The 24,025-nt window shown below is 46.9% G+C and overlaps 1 protein-coding gene across 1 annotated transcript in view; it reads right to left on the bottom strand.

The window, feature by feature from the left end:
- EPHX2 (epoxide hydrolase 2, cytoplasmic) overlaps positions 1–21,877 on the bottom strand; it is a 58,398-nt gene extending 36,521 nt beyond the window's left edge. Inside the window, exons 1-10 of the mRNA XM_011983871.1 lie at positions 21,788–21,877; positions 19,072–19,231; positions 17,689–17,879; positions 15,870–15,992; positions 10,766–10,840; positions 6,720–6,815; positions 6,126–6,204; positions 4,447–4,481; positions 1,715–1,741; positions 141–226 (exon numbers count right to left, since the gene is read on the bottom strand). Of these exons, the coding sequence (XP_011839261.1) occupies positions 141–226; positions 1,715–1,741; positions 4,447–4,481; positions 6,126–6,204; positions 6,720–6,815; positions 10,766–10,840; positions 15,870–15,992; positions 17,689–17,879; positions 19,072–19,231; positions 21,788–21,814 (899 nt within the window). The 5' untranslated portion in view covers positions 21,815–21,877. The remainder of the gene's footprint in view (positions 1–140; positions 227–1,714; positions 1,742–4,446; positions 4,482–6,125; positions 6,205–6,719; positions 6,816–10,765; positions 10,841–15,869; positions 15,993–17,688; positions 17,880–19,071; positions 19,232–21,787) is intronic.
- Between the last annotated feature and the right edge of the window lie 2,148 nt (positions 21,878–24,025).

Below are 24,025 nucleotides of genomic sequence, written 5' to 3'. Positions count from 1 at the left end.
ACTAAAGAGTGAAGACATCACCTTCCCAGATTACCTACTTGTTTTTGAGAAGTTTTCTGGGGTTAAAGATCTGAGGAACAATTCTCACAGGAGCCCAAGTCCAGCCTCCCCCAAATCCTTATTGCCCGAGGCCCAATTACCTCACTCTCTCGGGGTAGAAGAGAGCCATGTACCACACCAGCACACCTCCCCAGTCATGGCCAATGAACACTGCTTGAGAGAGGCCCTAGAGAAGGAAAAAGAAGGGAGGCGAATGTGAGGAGGTTTCTGGAATGGGGTGCTGAGAGGTTCAGCCCTCAGCCAGCCCCTTGACACCAGGGCCTCCTCCCCCGACCCACAGCACCTCTCCAAATGCCCACCCTTCAAACCTCTCCTCCCTCCACCAGCCACAGACCCTCAACACAAATAGCCAACCTTTTACATCTGCTTAGGAGACCGAGGCCACAGGCCATGGGTTCCTTCTCCCTCTCCACCTTCTCTCAAATCAAATTTTCCTTCGTTCTTTTCTCCTTTTTCCTCTCTTCTATCTTAAAAGAACTATAACTTACCTCTTCATGTTCCAAGTACGTCTTTTATCAAATGATTATGCTTCTACCCCCCAAAACCCTACTTTTTTGGGAAGCTCTCCTCCCTTAAATAACCATTAAAAGTCCCAAAGCATCTTTAATCTCTCTTTTTCTGCTGCAGGTACTGACAATGACAACGTCAACGCCTCTTCATGGAGCAGCTATAGCCACGTGTCGCTTAACAAGGGAGACACATTCTCAGAAATGTGTCAGGTGCTTTCGTCACAGAGCAAAACCTAGCTAGCAGAGCCTATCCACACCTCCCTCCACACTGACTCCGCCGGCAGCAACCACAGAGTCACTCTCTTAACAATAAGGGGCACCCTTCTAGACAGAAGACTGTACAGAGTCAGGACTGGATGGCCACTCTGGGCCATGCCCTGTTCCCTGTCCCCATCACACACAAGAGTTCCAAACCTAATCCCAGGAAACTGAGAATCCGCAGAGGGCAGGGACCATGATATCCTCACAGTCTCTTCCCTGCCGTGTCAGGCACAGCGCCCCGCTGGTGAACCAGAGGTCAGCGTCCTAGATCCTCTCTGACTCCCACATCCAATTAAGAGGCCCTAAGTCCCACAGCTCCACAGTCCTTCCCTGTCCTCCACTGCTGCTGTCCTGGCTGAGCCTGACCCCTCCGTCCATTCTGCCCCGCTGACCTCACTTGGGGAAGGGGAGGCTGTTATACCATGCAGTCTTGGGAGTGGGAAGTGTACTCGGCAAAAGCACATTCTCAGCTCACTACTGCTGATTTGCTTTCATTTGGTATCACTGAGTTTGACATTCCCGACAATGTCAAATGCAAGCAGTAGGTTCTAGGAGTTTCAGAAGGGATGAAAGTTTAAAGAGATGGGAAATATTAGCCTTTGGGGTATTTTCCAAACTTCTCTACCTGATACTCAAGGCTGTCCTCCCTGGTCCCATTCCCTGGAACCTGCCCTTCATTAAAGGACAAAGAAACAAGCTAATCTCCTCCTTGCTCTTTGCCATCTGTTTCTGTGACTTTCTCTGCCCATGTCCACTCTGCCCTCAACTGCCCCCAAATGTGCCCTCCCTGCCCGTGCACCTCTGCTTGAGGCTGACGCCTTTTCTTTAAATACCCAGGTCCCAAAGGAATTCTCCAAAGATATCAGTTCAAAATAATGACTTACCAATTTATCCAGGAAGGTTACCATCTCCTAAGAAAGAAGACACACATAGGCAAAATCAGCAACTGCACCCGCCTGCCTCAGCCTTTATGATGGGCTGAACTGTGTCCTCCCCAAAAATGCTGTGTTGAAGTCTTAAGCCCCAGGGCCTCAGAATGGGATTGTTTTTGAAGATACAGCCTTTAAAGGGGTGATTAAGGTAAAATGAGATTATATGGGTAGGCCCTAATCCAACGCGTCTGGAGTCCTTATAAGAAGAGGAGATTAGGCCGGGCACAGTGGCTCAAGGCTGTAATCCCAGCACTTCGGGAGGCCGAGGTGGGCGGATCACAAGGTCAAGAGATCGAGACCATCCTGGCCAACATGGTGAAACCTCACCTCTACTAAAAATACAAAAATTAGTTGGGCGTGGTGGTGCATGCCTATAGTCCCAGATACTCGGGACACTGAGGCAGGAGAATCACTTGAACCTGGGAGGCGGAGGTTGCAGTGAGCCGAGATCGCACCAGCCTGGCGACAGAGTGATACTCCATCTCAAAAAACAAACAAACAAACAAAAAAACCCCAAAAATTAGCCAGGCACGGTGGCAGGTGCCTATAATCCCAGCTCCTCAGGAGGCTGAGGCAGAAGAATCGCTTGAACCCAGGAGGAGGAGGTTGCAGTGAGCCAAGATCGTGCCACCATACTCTAACCTGGGTGATAGATCAAGACTCTGTCTCAAAAAAAAAAAAAAAGAAGAAGAGGAAGAGATTAGGCTGGGCGCAGTGGCTCACACCTATAATCCTAGCACTTTGGAAGGCTGAGGCAGGAGGATCCCTTGAGCCCAGAAGTTGGAGACCAGCCTGGGAAATACAGGGAGACCCTGTCTCATATTTAAAAAAAGAAAAAAAAGAAAGAAAGAAATGAAAAGAGAAGAGGAGGAGATTAGGACACAGACACCCACGAAGGGACGAGCATATGAGGACACAGGAAGAAGGCAGCATCTACAAGTCCAGGAGAGGCCTCAGGAGAACCAATCCTGCTGACACCTTGATTTTGGACTTCCAGCCTCCAAAACTGTGAGAAAACAAACATCTATTTTTGAAGCTGCCTGGTCTGTGACACTTTGTTACAGCAGCCAGGCTGAGTAGTGCAGCCATCCATCATTCAGCAGCCTTCATGACATCACCCTTCCCTTCCTTCCTAGCATCCTCTCAGGAACCAAGCTGACTCCAAACATGCACAGTGAATTATTCAGTGTACACCAATACATATCCCTAACTATCCCATCACCACTGTAAGACAGCAAGCCTGGGCTCTTCCCTGGAGGGGGATGGAAGACAGCTGCCCTGTAGAGCTTGCCCCCGTGCTGCTGCAGGGGAGCAGTGAGAGGCTTGTTCCATCCCGGGGACAACACATTCCTGCCCCCACCACCCACGGTCCTGACACAGAAACTGGCTTCTTTTGCTGAGCATCATCTTTTGAGGGTTCATTCCTGCTGAAGCTTGCACCAGCACGTCATTCCTCTGTACAACTGAAGAGTGTCCCACTGTAGGGATAGGCCACATTTTATTTATCCATTCATCAGCTGATGGACATGTGGGTTGTCTCCATTTCTGGCTGTTGGGAATAAGGCTGCTGTGAACATTTGTATCTGGGGGTTTTTTTGTGGACATATATCATCGATTTTCTTGGGTAAATACCTAGCTGTGGATGTACTCATGATTTTTCAAAGTTGGAACAGGAGGATGGGAGCACCATCTTGTTTGTTTTTGGTAAAAGGACTTTCTTCAAGAGACTAGTTCTCCTAAGTGACCCAATGTGCCTGTCTCAAGAATGGATTTTGATGGAAATAAGCAAGGTCCAGGTTAGAGGACAACAGCAGGATAGGGGCTCCTGGGGTCACTGGTGAGACCTTGGTAGGACTTTGGGGGAGACACTTGGGATCAGGAGCAGCAGAGTGCAAGAGGCAAAGACTGGGAAACTGAGGAAGGAGGAGCAGCCCTGCCTGGAAACGGAACTTTTACTCATGATTGCTTCTGAGATGCCAAAGCCAGCACATGAAGCTGGGGGACACACATGAGGGGGAGGAGCCCCCCCCCCAGGGCTGTGACTCAGAGATGGAGGCTTTTGTAATCCCCGTGTCACCAGCAGCATTACTAGTTCCCCAGCCAACCTGGGGACTGTTTCCTCCCCTGGGCTCCCCCAGCCTTTGCTTTTGCTCCTGAGCTGCATGGAGGTTTGGGACCCAGTCTCTCCTCACCTTGGCCTTGGCCTTGGCCTCCCCTGCCAGTACTGAAGTGAGGGGCCCCTCTACAGGATGGTGCTTACACTCGTCTTAGAGCAGGAACTCCATACTGGTCACCAGTCTGCAGAGGTCTGGCCTAGGTCTGGCCAACAACGTGTTTACCAGAATAAAGTGACTTTTTTCAATGCTCTAGATGGTGAGGCAATCGAATGCAGTACTGCAGGCTTCCAAAATGGCTCTACTGGCTGTTGACCTCAGGCAACTACCTTTAACTTCCCCTGACTCAGTTTTCTCTTCTGTCAATTGCTTGAAGGAAGACCTGGCACACAGTCAATGCTGCATACATGTTGGCTCTCAATCGGAAATACTGTCCTACTTTCAGTAGGAATTTATACCCAGAGGCTGTGAAATGATGCTTCCCTAAAATTTGAATGGATACCCCAGCTTCCGGTTTATAGCAACAAAAAAAAGCAGGATGGGGAAGATGTTACCCAAGATCCTTCTTACCTTACATAACACTTCCATGCAATATTCTTCTATTTCTGCAATTAAAAATAAAAGAAACATATTTAATTCACGTTACTTAAAATATATCAACACATCAAAAGGGCCGTTTTGCAAAGAAAACCAAAAACCAAACAACAACAACAACAACAACAAAAAACCCACAAAAACTTATTAAAGCCTCAGACTGAGGTAGACCCAAGTGTTTATTTTTGCTTTTGTTGCCTGCGCTTTTGATGTCATATCCCCCCGTGAAATCACTGCCAAGACCAATGTCAAGCTTTCCCCCTGTGTTTTCTTCTAGAAGCTGTACAGTTTCAGGTCATACATCTAAGCCTTTCATCCATTTTGAGTTGACTTTTGTGTGTGGTGTAAGATAAAGGTCCAATTTCATTCTTTTTCATGTTTCCCCACCACCATTCGTTTGAAGAGAGTGTCCTTTCTCCACTGTGTATTCTTGGTACCCTTATCAAAGATCAGTTGACCACATACATGTGGATCAACTGCTGGGCTTTCTATTCTGTTCCACTGAACTACGTCTGTCTTTATGTTTGTATCGCACTGTTTGTATCATACTATAGACTTGTAATATAGTTTGAAATCAGGAAGTGTGCTTCAAATGCCTCCAGCTTTTTTATTCTTTCTAAAGGTCGCTTTGTCTATTTGCGGTCTTTCGTGGGTCCATAAGAACTGTAGAATTGCTGTCTCTATCTTTGTAAAAAATGCCATTGAGATTTTGACAGGGATTGCATTGCATCTGTAGATTGCTTTGGGTCATATGAGTACCCAAATCAATGGGTAGTATGATTTTTAAAAATAAGAGCAATTTTAACAATAACAGTATTTTAACAATAGTAATTCCAGAAAGCAAAAAGAAAAAGAACAAAAATAGAGAAAATCCAAGAGAAAAAAAAAATCAAATAAATAATTCATGAAAAGTTACAAGAACTGAAAGATAAATGTACCCAGCAAAGTAGGTCTCTACTAAAAATCCAAAAATTAGCTGGGTGTGGTGGCACACATGTGTTATCCCAGCTACTTGGGAGGCTGAGGCAGGAGAATCACTTGAACCTGGGAGGCAGAGGTTGCAGAGGTTGCAGTGAGCCAAGATCATGCCATTGCACTCCAGCCTGGGTGACAGAGTGAGACTCTGTCTCAAAAAAAAGAAAGGAAATTGTGGTGCCATCTGTAACATGGAGGAAACTGTAGGACATTACGCTAAGTGAAAGAAGCCAGGCACAAAAGAACAAATGCTGTATGATTCCACTTATATGAGGTCTTTAGAGGAGTTAGATTCATAGAGACAAAAAGTAGAAAGGGGTTGCCAGGGGCTGGGAAGAGGAAGAACTGAGGACTGAATATAGCCTTTCAGTTTTGCAAGATGAAGAATGTTCTGGAGATGGATGGTACATTCTATGTCCGCCATCCTCCATGATCAGTGGGAGATCCCTTGGAGCATGGGTCTTTGGGGCTGCTGTATTCATTCAGAGTGTGGGGGCAGGGGCATCTGAGGCCCAAAGTGCAGAGACACAGGGCACTGTAGGAGAGGAAAGAGGTGAAGTCAGACTCTCTTAAGGGGAAGGTTACTCTGATCTGGGACCAGGGAAAGCACTGAGGCGTGGAGCGCTCATGTAGGTAGAAGGCAAGACCAGCACAAGACAGTTTCAAGACAGCGCACCCACCAGGAGGAGCAGATGACTCTCCATAGCCTTTCATGTCCATAGCTATGACCCGGTAACCTGCCTGGGCCAGAGCAGGGATCTAGAAAACAAACAGGCACACTCCAGCACAGTCCCATTAGTTCTAGGCGGATACTCCCTCTTTGCTTCCCTCCATCCCCTTCTTCCTGTAAATGACTCAAACGAAAGAGCCACAAGGCACTACCTAGTATATTTGCCATGGGGCTGCAATGAGCCCATTTATACAGGGCTACTGTGGGTGGTGGCAGGGCTTGTGCACCGGAGAAATGCCACATCTAAGAGAGCATCTTTCCTGGCAAAGCTCTTGCAGCTTTCTATACTCATTACAGAGAGTTGCCAGCAGGGGGCATGGAATGTCTTAAAGAAGTCTGCCCTTTTCTAATCTGCAAAGGTGCCTCGTGGCCTAGCACAGCCCTGAGGTCTGGAGTCACCCTCCTGCCCCGACCTGGTCACACTTTGGAGACAATGCTCCACTGTAAGGTTTCAGCTTCCTCACGACAGTCCACATCAGGCCACACCATCTAGACTCCCTCCACCTCACCCTGACCGGCTGCACCTTCCCCCAGCTTTCCTCACCTGGTACCTCCAAGAATACCAGCTCTCGGGAAATCCATGGCAGAGGCACACAGCAGGGCCGGAGCCCAGCTCCACAAAATGCAGACGGACCCCGGGCTGTGGAAGGGAAAGAGAAGCGGGCAGTGACGAAGCACCAGGCCCAGTGGACCCAGGCCCCACAGCGTCTACAGAATGCCAGGGCCATTTCAGTCCATTGCTGGATCGCGCATGACCCAGATTTCTCAGTGAAGGACCCCAGTGTTAGATGAAAATGGCTGAGAAGAGGCCCTGATCAACCTACTCAATAAAAACAGGTGGCTCTCACTACAACCTAAGAACACTGCAAAGATTATGATGTTGGAAAACAAAACAACACACTTCCCTTTCCTCTCTACAAGCCCCCATACTCTCAGAATTTCTGGTGCTGTTGTGATGCGTTTTCAGTATATTAAACAGGGGGCTGATATTGTGCAGAGCATAATATTCATGGTCATGTGCAGAATACCATTGCAAGACTTTTCCTTAGTTCAGCTAAAGACGGGGTCCTTGTCCTACGGTCATGAAAATATAGGCTTGCAGACAATTTGAAGCGTGAGTCAACAGCAAGGTTTTATTGGGTGAAAAGGTGAAAAAGGGGGAACAGGGACTCTGCAAAGCCAGAGTTCCCTGCCAGAGCACTTCCCGCCTCACTGTTGGAATCCCAGTTTCCACACAGGAAGAGGAGGGGCCAGGCTCCTCCCTGCTGCAAAGGGCAAGAACTTCCTGAGGTCCCACCCCAGTGTGCAGGCTGTTTGGAGTTTCTCTGGGGACCCCCTCCCACCTGGCTATCTCAATACCACGAGTGTTTCATTAAGAGCTGTTTACTTCTTAAATATGAAATCTGTTCAAGCTTTGCCACACCCACGGTCTTTTTGGGGGCTATGGGTGTGGCAGAGACTGTGAGGGCTTGAAAAGGTCTGTGTTCCCTCTTCTTTCAAGCACATGGTAGCATCTTGCAGAGCACCTCCCCCTCCTACAGTCGCTGTGGCCATACAACTGAGCTCCGGCCAGTGTCTCCCAGAGGAAATGTGACTCTGATTGTTCTCCTGCATTTCCTTTAGGATAGTGGAGATACGTAATTGGGGTAAGAACAGGGCACTTTGATTATTTGGTTCATTTGGCTGGATCCCACCATAATAGTCAAGGCTGGTTAGTGGCTGTAACAAACACCCTGCATCCAGGAGGTTTGATCCAGAAGGTGCTGCATCCAGGGCTCACAGGAACCTCCTGTGCGTGGCCTCTCTCCCTTCGCCTGAACGACATGGGCCTTGAGGAAGGTGGAGGCAGCAGAAAGAAGGAGCCTGGTGGTTTGAATGGCTGCGTGGACAGAGCCCACCACACTGCACTGTGCTGTAGGCGAGAAACACACTTGGTGTGAAGCCACTGAAAAGGACAGGGTGTTTGTAACAGCCACTAACCAGCCCTGACTATTACGGTGGAGTCCTGCCAAATGAACCAAATAATCAAGGTGCGCTGTTCTTACCCCAATTACATATCTCCACTATCCTAAAGGAAATGCAGGAGAACAATCAGAGCCACATTGTAGAAATTCACGGGGAACAGTTTCACTTGGCTATATCTCAGATGACTCCAAGCTGTGCCCCACACTGAAGTTTCTTTTTTGGATAGTGCGGGGACATGGTCTCACTTTGTGGCCCAGGCTGGAGGGCAGGGGCATGATCATAGCTCACTGCAGCCTCAAACTCCTAGGCTCTAGCGATCCTCCCACCTCAGTCTCCCAAGTAGCTGAGACCACAGATGCGCACCACCACCCCAGCTAATTTTTACATTTTTTTGTAGAGATAGGGGGGTCTCACTATGTTGCCCAGGCTGGTCTCAAACTCCTGGCATTAAGTGATCCTCCTGCCCTGGCCTTCCAAAGTGCTGGGATTACAGGTATGAGCCACCACACCTGGCCCCACACGACGTTTCATTCATAATTCCCAACAAGCTATTTTGCCCAAGAAAACATTAGGTGGGCATCTGGCAGTCCCTCTCACGAACTAGAGTGTTTATCAGAGTTTGTTCCATAGTCTTTCCTTCAGCACTTGGCAAAAGTTGACTTTAAATTTGATCTACCTTACACTGAGAAATGTTTCACATTCTAGGATCAAACCATCCTAGTTTGCCTATGTTCTAGCACAGATCCCAACTAAACAGCTCACTCTTGAGCTTTATCATCTCATTAGGAAGCTGTGGATACTGAGGCCCACAGCTTCATACTGACTCAGCTGAGGAGCCCAGCAAACACATGTCCTTTCTCATCTCATTTCTTTTCTGTGTTAAGAAAAATGTCCATAAAGCCAGAACACAAAAAGATCTATTATCCACCTAGTTTAGGATTCAGTAGCTATCAATGCACCAGCCCCCTGAGAGCCTGGCGCAGCTGGGACTCCCCAGAAATTCACTGCCTGCTCTTAAATATGGGGTGAAGGAAAGACAAGGTGGGGTAAAGCGATTCTGATCACACTCCTTCAAGGTCAAATAATCTCTTGAAACTGGCTGGATATGCAAACCCTAAGGGAATTACAAGAATAACCCTGTCCACGGTTACAACCCAGCTCCCAACTCTGGGCAAAAAGCCCCTCACTCCTTTTTAGCACCAGAGAGATGAGACCTGAAGGCCCTGATTAAACATTCACCCCTTCAGGAGAACCCAGAATTATAGAAGGGACGTCAGTGATGCTGAGCAGTAGCTTTAAGTCCCAGAAAAGCCTTTTCTTGCTATGTAAACCCACTCGTGCTTGGATGCCCACTTTACGTTTATGGTGGCTGCCTCCACCCTCGCAGAACCCATTCTGAGCACAGATCCCATTCTGAGCAGACACCTCATCCTTGCTGTAACCAAACCACTGAGGCTGTGAATGTAAAATCCCTGGGGCCACAGAAGATCCTCCATTCATCTCAGAATTTCTCTCTGAGGTTCTCCTCCAGGACAGCAAAGGTCCCCAAGGTCTCCAAGGCCAGCACAGCCATAGCCTCCAGCTCTCCTGTTTGTCAGCTGCAGTTTATGGAGCACATGGCTGTTGGATACTATGCCCCGTGGTCTGCATATAACATTTCATTTAATTTTCACAGAAACAGCATGGAGAGATATTGTCATTTCATTATAAAGGTGTGGATACTGATGCTCAGAGGGATAAGACGTTTGTCCAAGGCTGCAATCTCAGTTAAATGGCAAAACGTAGATTCCAGCTGGGTCTACCTGGCTGCACAGTAGCTGTCTGGCCTTTTTTGCTGATGAGTTGGACCCACAGATTTAGGTCCTTTCACATTTAAATGAGGCCAATGACAAATGAGGAGAAATCCCAAAGTGAATCTATGAGGATATACTAAACCCCTGCTCTGTGTCAGAAAGCCAAGTTAGATCTCCCAGCCAGATCATAAGCCAGGACCCTCTGTATGTGGCCTTGGCCTTACAATAACCCTTTAAAACAAAAAGAACATTTTAATGACCCTTTCTCTCTCTTTGCCCTCAATGTGGGCTCCTTGAGGACAGGTCTGTCTTGATCATCACTGCACTCCTTGTATCTGACCTGTGCCTGACACAGAGGAAGTGCTTGATAAATGCCTGTTGAATGAAAACATGTTCTCCCCCAACACAGGCCAGCTGTGTGTGTGCTTTAGCCCCCGCCAGGCTGCCCAAGCCCCCTAGCCTGCTGTTCTGCGGGGGTTTGGCCACATCAGTCACACTGCTTTACAGAATCTGAGGCAGGGTCTGTCTTTCATTGATATCTGAGGAATGAGATTTGCAGGAAATATCATTTCCTTATAAATAGCGGATGTTCAATCACCCTCGATATTTAACAAATGTCACTGCTGGTCACTTTTTCTTTTTCTTGAGACAGGGTCTCACTCCATCACCCAGGCTGGAATACAGTGGTGTGATCATGGCTCACTGCAACCTCTACCTCCCAGGCTTAGGTTCCGGTGATCTTCCCAGCTCAGTCTCCTGGGTGTCTCTGCTGGTTGTTTTAGGTGACCTGGTGGGACAGCACTCAGCTGACTGAAAGACAAAACTGACTCACCTTTATTGTCACGTACCCATGGCTCATGTCACTTGGATTGCAACAGGTCGGCAGAGGGGCCGGGGTATTGAGAAGCTGTAAGCAGGAAAGGTACAGTGAGAGAGACTGCCGCAGCCTCCTTCCGGGAGAGGCTCTCCCGAGTACTGGTGCCAGGGGAGGCCTCAGAGATCACCTTTGCCGCTCCATCCTGAGCCCAGCTGGCGACTGACCAGCCCATCTCCCTCTCCTGCCAGCACAGCCAGACTCCATTATCCCTCCTGCCTTCAGGTTAAGTGGAGCCCCAGGACTGAGTTCTGGCCAATGGACGCAGATGGAAGAGTGCAGTCTGGCACATTAAAACCCCCACACAATTCTCTACATTCCTAACTCCCCATCTTCTGGCCAGGTGTCCAGTGTGACCTCGAAAACCACATGTAGAAGACAGTGCATCCTCCATCACCCTGATCCCCAAATGACTGTGTGAGGCAAAGCCCCTGGCCACTGCCCACTGAACTTCATATAAACAAGAAGCAAAAATCACTTGCTCTAAGCCAGAGAGTTTGGACTTTAATTAATATTATTCGCTTCTGTGGCAGCTCCTCAGATGGTCGCCCAGGCTCATGTGGGACACCATGCAAAGCTCACAGAGCAGTCACTCCATGACCGCTCCCCTCTGTCGAAAGGTCTCTCCTTCAAGTTGGCCAAAATCAAACTTTCTGGGCCTTTGTATTAGTTTGCTCCAGCTGCCATGAGTAAATACCAGTGTATGTGGTTTCAAGAACAGATATTTATTTCCTCACAGTTCTGGAGGCTGGAAGTCCAAGATCAAGGTGCTGGCGGGGCTGGTTTCTCCTGAGGCCTCTCTCTTTGGCTGGCAGACGGCCGTCTTCTCCTTGTGTCTTCACATGGACTTTCCCTTGTGTCCTCATGCTCCTGGCACCTCTCTGTGTGTGTCCTAATCTCTGCCTCTTCTCCCTTTTTTGGGGGTCTCTGCTCTGTCATCCAGGCTGGCATGCACTGATGTGATCACAGCTGACCGCAGCCTTGACCTCCTTGGCTCAAGGGATCCTCCCACCTCAGCCTCCTAAGTATGTGGAACTATAGGTGTGCACCACTATGGCCAGCTATTCTTTTTTTTTTAAAGACAGGATCTTACTACGACGCCCAGGTTGGCCTTGAACTCCTGGCCTCAAGTGTTGGGAATGCAGGAGTGAGCCACAGCTCCTGTCCTTAATCTCTGCTATTTCTAAAGAGACCAGTCAGATGAGATTAGGGCTCAGCCTTGTGACCTCATTTTAACTTCATTACCTCCTTGAATGCCCTTTTTTCAGACCCAGTCACGTCCTGAGGTATTAGCGGTTAGGACTTCACTGTATTAATTTTGGGGGACACAGTCTAGCCCCTAATAGCCTTCCACCGGCAGGTCCCAGGCCTGTTCTCAGGAGTCCTTGAGGGCTTAGACTAACCCGTCTCAGTAAATAGGAAATTCCTGAACAAGCAGTCCTTATGGTAGCTTTTGTACCTTACTGGAATCAGTTTCCCTGAGGCAGAAATAACAAGGAGCCTGCTACTGAGCACACGTGTGTGAATATCACCTTACGTGTGAACTCTGCTGCCAGACACGCTGTCAATCCTATTGCTGGAATGGTCACTTTTAGTCCTAAAGGTGTAACCCAAGAAAAAATTCATTCTCCTCAGTGACTCGGTTTTGTTACCTCTAAAATGGGGACATAAGCTAAGAAACCTACCTTCTCTATAACCATAGGAGACTCTGCCTGGGCGTCTGCAGAGGGGGACACAGGAGATGAGTCTCCCCACCTCTGTGGCATCTGGAGAAGACCTGGGGGCAGGGAGGTACTCAGCGTGATGCGGGAGGGCATCCTGGTGTCCCCTGATGGTCATGAGTCCATAGTCAGGGGGAGCCAAGGCCCGTGAGCAGGGCTGGTGCCCCTTAGGGCCCCTCCTGCCATGTGTCCTCAGTTAGCTAGATCACACATCAGGGGATGCCTCTGCTTTTGGGGGTGGGAAAAGTGGGGGATTCCTACTTTAATGATCCTCTTGTATGTTTGTGCAATTTACAAAGCCTGTTCATGACTGATGCCCACTGCCCTCCTCTGAGAGAGAGACATAGGCTCCCCTGTTTAAAAAGGGGTGATTTTTCTGTGGGGATATAAAAGGGTATAGCTGCTGTGAAAAACAGCACAGCATTTCCTCAAAAATTCAAAAATAGAATTTTGGCCAGGCACAGTGGCTCACGCCTGTAATCCTCATGCTTTGGGAGGCTGAGGCGGGTGGATCACGTGAGGTCAGGAGTTCAAGACCAGCCTGACCAACATGGGGAAACCCTGTGTCTATTAAAAATACAAAAATTAGCCAGAAATCACTTGATCCCGGGAGGCGGAGGTTGCAGTGAGCCAATATTGTGCCACTACACTCCAGCCTGGCCAACAGAGCAAGACTCCATCTGAAAAAAGAAATAATAATAATAAATAAAAGAAAAATAGAATTTCCATATGATCCAGCAATTCCAATCCTAGGTATACACCCAGAAGCATTGAAAACAGGGCCTCAAAGAGAGACATGCACACCCACGTTCATAGCAGCGCTATTCTCAATAGCCAAGAGGCAAAAGCAAGTCAGGCGTCCTTGAATAGCTGAGGGGATAAACCCAATGTGGTCTATCAATACAGTGGAGTAGTTAGTGTTCTATCCTAAAAAGGAAATTCAGACCCATGCCAGGACATGGGTCAACCTTGGAGACATTATGCTAAATGAAGTAAGCTGGTTACAAAAAGACAAATATTGTGATTCTACTTACATTAGGTCCCTACAGGAATCCAATTCACAGAGGAAAAAAGCAGGATGGCAGGTGCCAGGGGCCGGGGCAGGGGGAATGGAGAGTTCGTGTTTGATGGTGCAGAGTTTCATGTGGGGAAGATGAAAAAGTTCTGGAGGTGAATGGTGGTGATGACTGCACAACAATGTGCATATTCTTAACATCACTGAACTGTCCACACACACACACACACACACACACACACACACACACACGTGGTAAATTTTATATTATATGTATTTTTCCACAATGAAAAAAATAGAAGGGGGATGATGTTCATTTTTCCTTCTATCTTCCTCTTCCTCCTACCCTGAGACAGAGAGAAGTGAGATATGATTTACTTTCCCAGTTTCACAAGAAACTTTCTTTTTTTTTTTTTTTTGAGACGGAGTCTTGCTCTGTCACCCAGGCTGGAGTGCAGTGGCCGGATCTCAGCTCACTGCAAGCTCCTCCTCTCGGGTTCACGCCATTCTCCTGCCTCAGCCTCCCGAGTAGCTGGGACTACAGGCACCCGCCACTTCGCCCGGCTAGTTTTTTGTATTGTTTTAGTAGAGACGGGGTTTCACCGTATTAGCCAGGATGGTCTCGATCTCCTGACCTCATGATCCGCCCGTCTCGGCCTCCCAAAGTGCTGGGATTACAGGCTTGAGCCACCGCGCCCGGCCAGAAACTTTCACAAGTATCTGTGGCTCAGGTATGCTGAAGGGACAGACCTAGCAAGTGACACAGGCACATGGGTTCCCTGACCCCAAGTCTGATGCGCTTTCTTCTCTGTTTCCTGGGACTTGCAGGTTTGTAGAAGGACAAATGAACAAAGCTTGGGCAAGATACTTTAAGGTTATGGAGTCATTGGGTGTACATTTTAATTTATTCATTAAAGACAAAAAAAAATCAATCTTATCATGGGCTAAACTGTATCACTCTCAAAATTCACATGTTAAAACCTTAGTGCCCAGTACTTTTTTGTTTGTTTGTTTGTTTTTGGAGACCGAGTCTCACTCTTGTTATCCAGGTTGGAGTGCAGTGGCACAATCTTGAATCATTGCAACCTCCACCTCCTGGGTTCAAGCTATTCTCGTGCCTCAGACTCCAGAGTAGCTGGGATTACAGGTGCCCACCACTATGCTTGGCTAAATTTTTATATTTTTAGTAGAGATGGGGTGTAGCCATGTTCGCCAGGTTGGTCTCGAACTCCAGACATCAACTGATCCGCCCACCTCGGCCTCCCAAAGTTCTGTGATTACAGGAGTGAGCCACTGCGCCCAGCCTTAGCCCCAAATACTTAAGAATGCAACTATATTTGGAGATGAGGCCTTTACAGAACTAAGGTTAAAGGAGGTCATTAGGGTGGGCCCTAGTGCAATCTGACCGGTATCCTCATAAAAAGAGGAAGTTAGGAAGCAGAAAGACACAGGGAAAAACCAAGTGAGGACACAGGGAGAACGCGGCCATTTGCAAACCAAGGAGAGAGGCCTCAGGAGAAACCAACCCTGCTGGCGCCTTGATCTTGGACTTCCAGCCTCCAGAACAGTGAGCGAATACGTGTCTATTGTTGAAGCCACACAGTCTGTAGTACTTTGTTATGGCAGCCTGAGCAAACTAACTCAGTTCCCTTTGAGGCAATGGCTGTGTATCCTTGGACGTGTGGCAGGCTCAGCTGAGTGCCAGCTCTCTCCTGCCTCTTCCTCCCTGTGCTCACAGGACGAGGGTGCTGTACTTCTGCAGGAGGCTGTGGACTAGGTGAGATCAGCGATTTTAGGTCAACCCAAACAAAGAAAGGTGCCTCAGATCTGGAGGAGCAGGCTAATACCCAGGCAACCCCAGGGACATCATGACGGTTGTCCCATCCACCTCAGGGAGGGACAGGCTTTTCTTAAGAGGCTCCCTTCTGAGCTGGGTGGAACTAAAGGGCTGCACCTGAGTGCCAGCAGCACACTCGGGCATGCCAGGTAGGGGCCCTGAAGCTTAGGGTAAACGTTCTCCATACTTACTCTCAAAAGTGAAGTCAGGTTGGCCTTGAACATCCCACTCTTGCTGCCAGTTATCTGGACCTGGCACTAACACTAGTATAAATTCTTGTCTCCCTGTTCACTGACTGCAGAGAAAGAGACAAGATGCTCCTTAGGGACATCATGCTGACTGCACGGCGAGTGACGGACTTCCAACCAGTGGCACCCGGGAGTCATACATGGACTCCATGGACAGCAGTTTCTCTGCTCGTGGTTTTCTCCTGAGTCCAGAAACCACAGACAATTGCAGGAAGCTTGGTTCGCTCGGAAGTCAAATTACCTGGATTCCGGTCACTTTTTCCAGTTCCCTCAGGGCTGTGTCAGTGTCCCGGACCAGGATGGTGACCATTCCCAAGTCACGGGCTGGCTTCAGATTAGACCCCACGTCATCCAAGAAGACAACCTAAGCCCAAAACAGCATGGAAGAATCCCAGAAAGAAACTCACCAGAATGCAAACAGGGGCTATTTTATGATGAGATTAAAAACTCTTTTTCTTTTGTAACCATCTACTGCAAAAATGGAAAGCATTTAATGACATCACATACGCATGAAAACACAGGTACATACGACCCCACACAGACCTACTGGCTTCAGCCACTTCTGAAATTGCAAGAGGATTAGGAGAGGATACACACTTATCAAGGTGACATTAAAATTCATCTGGGAAAATGAACAGGCATCAGTAGACCAAAAAATGTGTCTGGAAAAGAACTGTAGTGAGGGCTTAGAGTCAACAATTGATGAAGTTACAAAAGGTAGAAATTTGGCACTAGAAAAGAAACAGACATATCTATGAAATAGACTCAAATACACATAAGAATTTAGTTTCTAAGAAAAGTGTCATGTCCAATTGGTAAGGAAGATTGTTTAATGGCCTTGGTATGACTGGTTAACTGTTCAGGGGAATAAAGTGGATCCTTACTTTACATCTTACCCCCAGATAGATTTTTAATGAATCAAAAATTTGTATGTAGTAAGAAAGTGCTAGGCTTGGTGGCTCACACCTGTAATCCCAGCACTTTGGGAGACTGGAAGGATTGGTTGAAACCAGGAGTTCAAGACTAGCATAGACAATATAGTGAGACCCCTCGTTACAACAAAAAGTAAAAAATTAGCCATGCATGGTGGCATGAACCTGTGGTCACAGCCACTTGGGAGGCTGAGGCAGGAGGATCACTTGAGCTCAGGAGTTTGCGGCTGCAGTGAGCTATGATCGCACCACTGCACTCCAGCCTAGGTGACAGAGTGAGACTCCGTCTCTAGGAAAAAATAAATTAATTAGTTAATCAATAAAAAGAGAAGAAAATCCTGGAAGTCATAGAAAGCATGGATGCATGCATTTACCATCTTGGCCAAGGGAAGTCTAGAATTCTAAGCAGCTCATCCAACCCGGAAGCCATCGATAGGAAGACTGATATATTCCTGTGCAGGCCTAGATTCAGAGCCCTGCTCTGAGGCTGACTGCAGGCACTGAGAAGAGCAGAAGCAAAGTCCAGGAGGAGAAAGGGGAGGTCCCAGGATGGAGCATGACGAGGACTCCAAGGTTTGCTCTGATCAGCTTGTGGGGAGGTGGAGGGTTGGAAATGTGAGGGAAAAGAACTTAATCTCCATCCAATCACCTTTTGCAGATTAAAGTAGGGACACCCAAAGAGAAGAGAGCTTTAGGATAGGTGATCTCTGGAGACAGGCTCAGGGCACAGGGTGTCTGGTGGCAGACCGTGGCTATACTGAAGCCCATCCCCACTCACCCTTTGTGGCGATGAACCTGACTACTAGTCTTGTGGCCTTGCAAGTCTCCTAGGATCTCCATTTCTTTGTCAGTAAACTGAGGCAACTGGGCTAAAACAGCTTTTACTGATGCCTATTTTGACCAAAGTTCTGTAAGAGCTATATAGTGGAGCTAAATGCCCACCTCTGGGAGAACTTTCTAGATCAAAGAATGGGTAACAGTCTTTTAGGAGAAGCCATGGTCTGGGAGAAGTGGACTCAGAGCTGTCCCGCCAGGCCCGAGATGTATCCCACCTGCTCACTCCTCAGTTTTTCTCTGGTTGCAATATCTCTGAACATCCTTCTCCACCGTAAGGAACTGTCTCCGTACCTCACTGGGGCTGGCCTTCAGGGTGTCCAGTAGAAACCTGTAGATCTGAGGTTCAGGTTTGACCATTCCCACCTGACACGACTCTATCAGGAAGTCAAAGTGCGTCTTCAGCTCACACATCAGCTGGGCCAGGCCATCTCTCTCAGCACGGTCATCCAGCCAGTTGTTGGTGAGGATGGCAGTTGTGAATCCTGAGCAAAAAGCCACCAGTGGAGGGACCAGCTATAGACCTTTGCCCTGAGATGCTCCAGATGCCCCCAGGGGACCCCAATGATGGGCCAAGCAGGTTGTGCTCACTTTTATCAATCTCTTATGCCCAGCTTTCAACCGACAAATTGGAAAATAATCATCTTGACCCATGAACACCTCTGACACACACACAAGCATGAGCTGCGTTCATTCAGGGCCTTCAGAAGCCCAGATGGAGACACTACCCTCCTTCCTCCTTGACAACAGTGGAGCAGCACTCTTACATTCATCAGCTCGTTTGATCTCTACCACCTCAGGGGTGGACAGGGCCGATCTTCCCCTCCCAGATTCACAGATCAGCAAACAAGCTCAGGCAAGTTAGGAGCCGCCCAGAGCCACAAGGCGAAGGTCCAGCGTTCTTTCTAGTCCATGCTACTGAAAACTCTGCTTGACTAAATTCCAGAATACCTGCCTTGGCAATCAGGGACTAGGTTCCTATTTCAAAACTAGAGAACTGTACATAGAGATAGGATTATCCTCTGGCTTTATCTGCTTAACCAGCGAGGGTGAGAACTAGGCAAGGCTGGAAAGAAGACACTGAAGAATTGATGGTGAGACTCTTCCCACACAATAGGAGGGAGGAATTGCAGACACAGGATGGCTCAGCCACAACCAGGTAAGTCTACTGATAACAGGGTGGAATGGTTTCAAGTATGCCTATGACAAGAGTCAGGTGCTCACACCAAGTCAATGCCTACGGATGAACATGACCTCATGTCTTAGACTATGTGACATAATCTGAGCCCATGTCAGCCAACTCACAGCTCAGACAGTCTGATACCCAGAGGCTGAGAAAATCACAGTTGCTAAAAAGGCCTTGTTTTTAAATCACTGTGAGAAAAGATCGTGTCATTTGGGTCATTACTAACGTGCCATTGAAGGGGAGAATGATGCTCACGAGGCAGTCATGGGCATCAGTTGCTTTATTAAATAAAATTCTGCCCTTTTACCAGCTATTCTAATAGTGCTGCTTTTGCCATTGGATAACACTTGCTCTGGGGCCATGTTTAAAGAGGCTTTCCATCATGGCTCAGAAGATCTGTGATCTTAAAACTCACTTCTATGGATTCTGACCTAATGCTCCCAAGGGTTCTGTGTGGTCAGGTCTGAGAATGGCCAGTATCAGATCCTTACCTTTCTTCCTGAGCATGAGAGCTGCCTGGAGCATGGGGCGGTTGATCTTTCTGGCTGAAATCGCCTTGCCAAAGATTTCATTTACAGAGAAATTCTTGGGGAGGCTGACTTCAGAGGTCTCGGAGCACTTCCTGCAGTTTTCTTCCATGAGTGGTATCCACTGTCAAAGTGAAGTGAGGGGACAATTTGTACAGCCATTCAGAAAAGCTCTGGCAGGATCTACTATATCTAAACATATGCATTCCCTGTGACCAAGCAATTCCATTCCTGGACACATACCCACTGAAAATGCCAACATATATTCTCCAAGAGACATGGCCAAAAATGTTCATAGCTGTACTCTTCCTAGGAGTCCCAAACCAGAAACCACCCAAACGCCCAATAACAACAGAATGGATAGACTGTATTATATTCACCCACAGTCATAGCAGTGCTATTCCTAAGAGCCCATCTCAGCTGCTATACTCTTAGCCCATCTTAGCCACTATAACAAAAGACCAGAGTCTGGGTGGCTCATAAACAGCAGAAATTTATTTCTCACAGTTCTGAAGGCTGGGAAGTCCAAGATCAAGGCTCCAACAGACTTGGTGTCTGGTTAGGGCCTGTCTTCTCTTTCACAGATGGCACCTTCTTGCTGTCTTCACATGGTAGAAGGGGCTCGATAGCTCTCTGGGATCTCTTTTAAAAGTGCACCGATCTCACTCCTGAGGGTTCCACCCTCATGACCCAATTACATCCTGAAGGTCCCACCTCTTAATAACATCACCTTGGGGGTTAGGATTTCAACATAGGGATTTTGGGGGGGACACAAACACTTGGACCATAGCAAGCCCCAAACTGGAAACTACACAAATGTACACTGTTATGGGCTAAACTGTGTCGTCTAAAAATTCCTGTGTTGAAGTCCTAACCCCCAGGGCCTCATGATGTGACTATATTTGGAAACCAGGCCTTTAAAGAGGTATTTAAGGTAAAATGAAGTCATTACGATGAATCTTAACCCAGTATGACTGGTGCCCACATAAGAAGAGGAGATGAGGACATAGACACACACAGAGGGATGACCATGTGAGGACACAGGGAGAAGATAGCCAAGAACTTGCTTTTTTCCCCTCTTTCTCTGCTTTCTACCATGTGAGGATACAGTAAGAAGGTGGCCATCTGCAAACCAAGAAGACAGCCCTCACCAGACACTAAACCTGCCAGTGCCTTCATCTTGGACCTCCCAGCCTCCAGAACTGTGAGCTATACACGTTTGTTGTTTAAGCCATACAGTCTATGGAATGTTTGCTGTAGGTAGCAGCTGAAGGTGCTATATAAGACACAAATACAATCGTATTAGCAAACTAATACACTCACTAATAGCAGAATGGATTGTGATATCTATACATCATCATAGCAGCACTATTTGTAATAGTCCCAAACTGAAAACTACCCAGGCCCCCATCAATAGAAGAATGGATAGATTGGGGTATATCAATGTGATGGAATGCCATGCAGCAATGAGAATAAAATGATCTATGGCAGCATGCAACAACTATGAGTCTCACTCATACAATGTTGAGCAAAAGATGACAGACACAAAAGGGCTGATCTGCACCATTCCATTTACATAAAGTCCAAAACAGGTAAAATGTTCTGTTGGGATAGAAGTCAGAAAGGTACTACTCTTGGAGGGATGGTGTCTAGAGCGGGGATATGTGTTGCCTACAGCACTGAGAATGTTTTGTTTCTTGATCTGGGTGCTGGTGACAGCAGTATACTCAATGTGTGGAAAGTCATCAAGCTATACGCTATGTGTACTTTTCTGTCTGTATAGTATATACATGTATATGTATATACATGAAAAGTTAAAAGATGACATTCATTCCCAAGATAAGACTTTTTTTTTTTAAGACAAGTCAAGTGTAAATAGACTTTAGCATGATATAATTTAGTCTTCCAGGCTTCTTCCCTCTAGCCATGCCGGTTTCCTAGAAGTTACACACAGACTATCAGAAACCACTAAAGGAGTCTAAATAAAACACAGGATTTTCATAGCAATTACTAGAAATTCACTCTAAATTCTGTATATTCATTGAAAATATAGGCTGGGCATGGTGGCTCATACCTGTAATCCTAGCATTTTGGAACACCAAGGTGAGCGGATTGTTTGAAACCAAGAGTTCAAGACCAGTCTGGGTAACATGGTGAAATCCCATTTCTAGCAATAATAATAATAATACAAAACACAGCTGGGCATGGTGATGTGTGCCTATAGTCCCAGCTACTTGGGAGGCTGAGGTAGGAGGATCATCTGAGCCCAGGAGGTAAAGGCTGCAGTGAGCCATGATTGTGCTACTCCACTGCAGCCTAGACAATAGAGTAAGACCCTGTCTCAGAAAAAGAAGAAAGAAGGAGAAGAAAATATATAGCATTTCCCTCTTTCTTACCTTCCAACAATATTACTGATTTTTTTTATGGATTAAATAAAGTCAATAATTCAATAATGTTCTTCCCAATAGTTTCATCACAGTTTTCATTCACCAGTTGCCACAATATATTAGCATGTATGTTTTAAGGTGACTGCAATATTCCCATTAATATCATTAATACAACATTTGCCTTCACAGAAAAGGTAGGTGTTTGCTATTATGGTGGGCCCTAAGTTCGGGGAGATAGGCACATAGGCAGAGAATGTCCATCCAAAGGGCTCTGTGTGGTGATGTCCCCTCACCTGGGAAAGTGTGATCTCTCCTCTCATGAGCCGGGTAGTGGCACCCTCCGGGCCCCCTTTATGGAAAGCATCATTCAGAAGGCCTCTGGAAAACACAAAGAACATCAGGAACGTTCTGTGGATTTCGTCATGGCAGCACATGGAAACAGACACTGTTCATATTCATTGAGAAGCAGCCACTAGAAAGGCATACTGCCAGGAACCGGAAAATGCAAACGCAGTTCAAATTGGGATCTTTGTCCACAAGGACCCAATCAGCTGAGGATATGAGACCATACAGTAAATCACAATGTGTTCCACGGAGAAGCTGCTCATGGGAAACCACCTGATAGCAGCTTCAACCAGAGGTGCTTCCTACTTTACCATTTAAGGGTCAGAACCAAGAGTGGGCACGTGGCCATTACTGTCCTCGTGTGCACCAGGCATGGTCTCGAAGAACTTTTTCATGAGTTCACCTTCTTCAAAAAGAATGGAATATGTTTTTTCTGGTTTTGATTCTGCCTGTCTAGCTTCTATTTTATCTTAATCTCATCTTCTAACCTTTAAAAAGTTTCCTGTATTAGTCTGTTCTCACACTGCTATAAAGAAGTACCTCAGATCAGGTAATTTATAAAGAAAAGAGATTTAATTGGTTCATAGTTCTGAAGGCTGTAGAGGAAGCATGGCTGGGGAGGCCTCAGGGAACTCACAATCATGGTGGAAGGTGAAGGGGAAGCAAGGCACGTCTTACATGGTTGGAGCAGGAGGAAGAGAGAGAGGGGAGAAGTGCTACATGCTTTTATAAACTAGATCTCATGAGAACTCACCATCACGAGAACAGCAAGGAGGAAATCCACCCCCATGATCCTATCACCTCCCACCAACTCCCTCCTCCAACATTAGGGATTACAGCTGGACGTGAGATTTGCGTGGGGACACAAATTCAAACCATATCAATGTGTTAAGTTGTGTGCCCCCATCCCAAATACATACATTGAAGTTCTAACTTCTAATACCTCAGGATGTGACTGTATTTGGAGAGTGGGTCTTTAAGGGGTAATTTAAGTTAAATAAGATCATACAGGTGGGCTCTAATCCAACAACAGGACTGGTGCCCTTATAAGAAGGTTAGGACACAGACACACACAGAGGGTCAACCATGTGAGGACACAGAGAGAAGAACACTGTTAACAAGCCAAGGAGAGAGGCCTCAGAAGGAACCAACCCTGCTGACATCTTGATCTTGGACTTCCAGCCTCCAGAGCTGTGAGAGAAAACATTTCTATTGTTGCCATGCAGTCTATGTTTGCTGTTATAGCAGCCCCAGTAAATAAATACACTGAGTAACAGAACAAATGTATTTATGTGTACAAATGCATTTGTTCTGTTACTCATGTCTGGAAAGTAATTTTAACTGGCTTGCCAATTCCAGATGAATTCCAGTTGAATTGGCAAGCCAGTTAAAATTACCAGCCCTGAGTAACAGAACAAATATCCCCATCCCGGGAGCTTTATTTTTGATAATAGTCAAGTATACCTTTTATCAGACAGCCTCTTGCAGGTAACAGTGGTCAGCTCTGGACCAACTATAAGGAGACGTATACCTAATATCTGTGGCCTTGCTCAACTTTTCAATGTCAGCAGTGGTTTGCCCAAACCTTTGCCAACAGTTTTTGGTTTTTTAAAACAGCTTTCTTAAGGTATAATTACTGCTATGGTTTGAACATTTGTCTCCTCTGAAGCTCATGTTGAAATTTAATCCCCAATGTGGCAATATAGAGAGGTGGGCCTTTAAGAAGTGACTGGGTCATGAGGGCTCCACCTTCATGGATGGATTAATTCATCCATGGGATAATGAGTTAATGAGTTAATGGGTTATCATGGGATTGGGACTAGTGGCTTCACAAGAAGTGGAAGTAAGGCCTGAGCTAGCACATTGAGCCCCCTCACCATATGATGCCCTGTGCTACCTTGAGACTCTGCAGAGAGTCCCTACCAGCAAGAATGCCCTCACTAGATGCAACCCCTCAACCTTGGAATTCTCAGCCTCCATAACTGTAAGAAATAAATTCCTTTTCTTTATAAATTACCCAGTTTCAGATATCGTGTTGTAAGCAACAGAAAATGGACTAAGACAATTACATAGCATTAAATTTATATATTATGATGATTCAATGATTTGCAGTAAATTTACAGTTGTGTAAGCATCACCACATTCCAATTTTAGAACATTTCCACCTTCTCCAAAAGACTCCTGGT

Source organism: Mandrillus leucophaeus, unplaced genomic scaffold (assembly GCF_000951045.1).
Source record: "Mandrillus leucophaeus isolate KB7577 unplaced genomic scaffold, Mleu.le_1.0 Scaffold256, whole genome shotgun sequence".
Classification (NCBI taxonomy): Eukaryota; Metazoa; Chordata; class Mammalia; order Primates; family Cercopithecidae; genus Mandrillus; species Mandrillus leucophaeus.
This window is presented reverse-complemented; position numbering and strand designations above follow the sequence as displayed.